The following is a 1,974-nucleotide window of genomic DNA, read 5'->3' as shown; positions in this document are numbered from 1 at the left end:
TGCAGCAGCTGTAGCGCAGACCTGTTGAAATGGAAAGTGGCTGAATCTCGAAAGGCAGTAAGGAAACATATGCCCCAAGGGCAAGGATGTGTGATAAACTTATATTTACGCGTGACTTTAATATAGAGCCTCAGTCCTCCAGAAATCTGTACACCCATCCCAGGACCAGGGAAAATGCTGTTGCTTATTGACATGGGGCAGTGGTTTGTGTGTTTTCTGAGGCCCAATATCCCACTAAGAGGACAGCCTCCCTTTGTCCTGATTTCTGGCTCATTCGAGGCCATAGGACCCAAAACTCAAGTTGAAATTTTTTACCAGGAGAAAAGATGATTTGATTCCATTTATACTTTCATAAGAAATACTTGGTGTGAAGGAGCAGAGGAATGCAAAATAGTTTTCCTGTTTTACCAAGGTCTTTGTAACCAAAAACCTTCACTGTGTTCTGTGGTAGAGGGAGAGCCAGTGACCCAATGGGAGAAATTAAGTCCAAGAAGAAGAAACTGTTTATCTGAAATCTGACATCTCATTCTTGTAGATTAGGACTCAGCTTTGAAGTTTCACTTCTTGAGCTTGCTCAGTCAATTATGCTACCCCCTGATGAAAAAGAAAATGAAGGACATTTTATGTTGAAGGTATCCAGTGGTGAAAAGGTAGTACCCAGCTCCCTTATCTCATTGGTATTGCCGCGACGCGGCGTTGACAATCTTGTGTTTAGGTTGTTACCTGAAGAAAGGGAAAACTAACCATCCTGAATGCTGACTCTACTGTTTTGGTGGGACAAACATTTCAAACAGGCAAGTGGCAAACAACAAAACTTTTGAAAAAGCAGGCCTGGGGAGAGTCCAGTGCAGTTTCATAATAGGCATGAATAGATATTTTGCTGCTTTTTTCTTTCTGGGTCTTGATGTGGATCTCTTTCTATTTCTTCAGGAAATTGTGACGTGTGTTCTGGGCAGGGTTTGAGGTTTTGGAACCTTTTCTAAAAGGGACAGAGAGCACCCTGCTACACTTCCTAATCGTGAGGTTGATGTGCAGCTGGTAGCGCCAGAGTGAGTTGGTCACGATGCAGAAATCACTCAGGTGCAGTAAGCTCGTCCTGGCTCTTGCCCTCATCCTGGTTTGGGAATCTTCAGTTCAAGGTAAGACCCAGGAGTCTTTTCCCCCTGCATGTAAGCCCTGGAGTCCACACAAATGGTTATATTCATTTTAAGGTATAGAATGTATACTACTGTGGGAAGGGAGGCAAAGAAGGATTTGGGGTGGCTGAACTCCTTAGGGTGAGTACAGTTATGTTTGGTACCAAGAAAAATTAAACTTGGAGGCAGGTGCAGTCTTGTAAATTCTTAGGATGATTGAAATGTGCTCTTTTATTTTTTAGATGAAAATGTGTGGTTTATACATTTAAAAAGCTCAATTAAGAAATATAGAAAATGACCCATGTGTCTGTTATGGAGGAGATGGCACTTTCAAACGTTTTGGAGTGTCTACCTACACCTGAGTGTCCACATCAACCCCGAGTTTTTAATCAGGGCAAATTTGATTGTGTGTATTTCTTTCTTTCTTTTCTTCTTTTTTTAAAAAAACTTGGTTATTACTGAAAATTCAATTATGGCAAGACATAGCTAATGTAAGCCCTTTCAAATTTTAAAGAGAGGCCAAAGAATGCTAGTATTGGGCTGGTGCTCTGAGAAACATCACATTTGCAAATATCTTCTTAGGTTTCTCTGTCATTTAGGGTTGTTTAGTCAGACTGAAACAACTGAAAACCTTTAATAACTAAGAAAATGAAAACGATCTGTTTGTAAGAAAAATAAAATTTCTTCTCCTTTGATAAATAAGGAATCATATCTAAATAAGGCAGAAGGCCTTATTTAATAATGCCTGATAAATAGATGCCAGAACTATAGTTAAAGTGATAGGCAGTAGAAAAACAAGTTGCCCAAATGGTAAAGGAAATGTTGAGTCACAGTGACA

The 1,974-nt window shown here is 40.0% G+C and overlaps 1 protein-coding gene across 1 annotated transcript in view; it reads left to right on the top strand.

Moving 5' to 3' along the window:
- Nucleotides 1-943: 943 nt before the first annotated feature.
- Nucleotides 944-1,974, top strand: part of SRGN (serglycin) — a 15,678-nt gene continuing 14,647 nt past the window's right edge. The window contains exon 1 of the mRNA XM_008589527.1: nt 944-1,139. Within this exon, the coding sequence (XP_008587749.1) occupies nt 1,064-1,139 (76 nt within the window). The 5' untranslated portion in view covers nt 944-1,063. The remainder of the gene's footprint in view (nt 1,140-1,974) is intronic.

The sequence above is a fragment of the Galeopterus variegatus genome, unplaced genomic scaffold (assembly GCF_000696425.1).
Source record: "Galeopterus variegatus unplaced genomic scaffold, G_variegatus-3.0.2 Scaffold5499, whole genome shotgun sequence".
NCBI lineage: Eukaryota > Metazoa > Chordata > Mammalia > Dermoptera > Cynocephalidae > Galeopterus > Galeopterus variegatus.
This window is presented reverse-complemented; position numbering and strand designations above follow the sequence as displayed.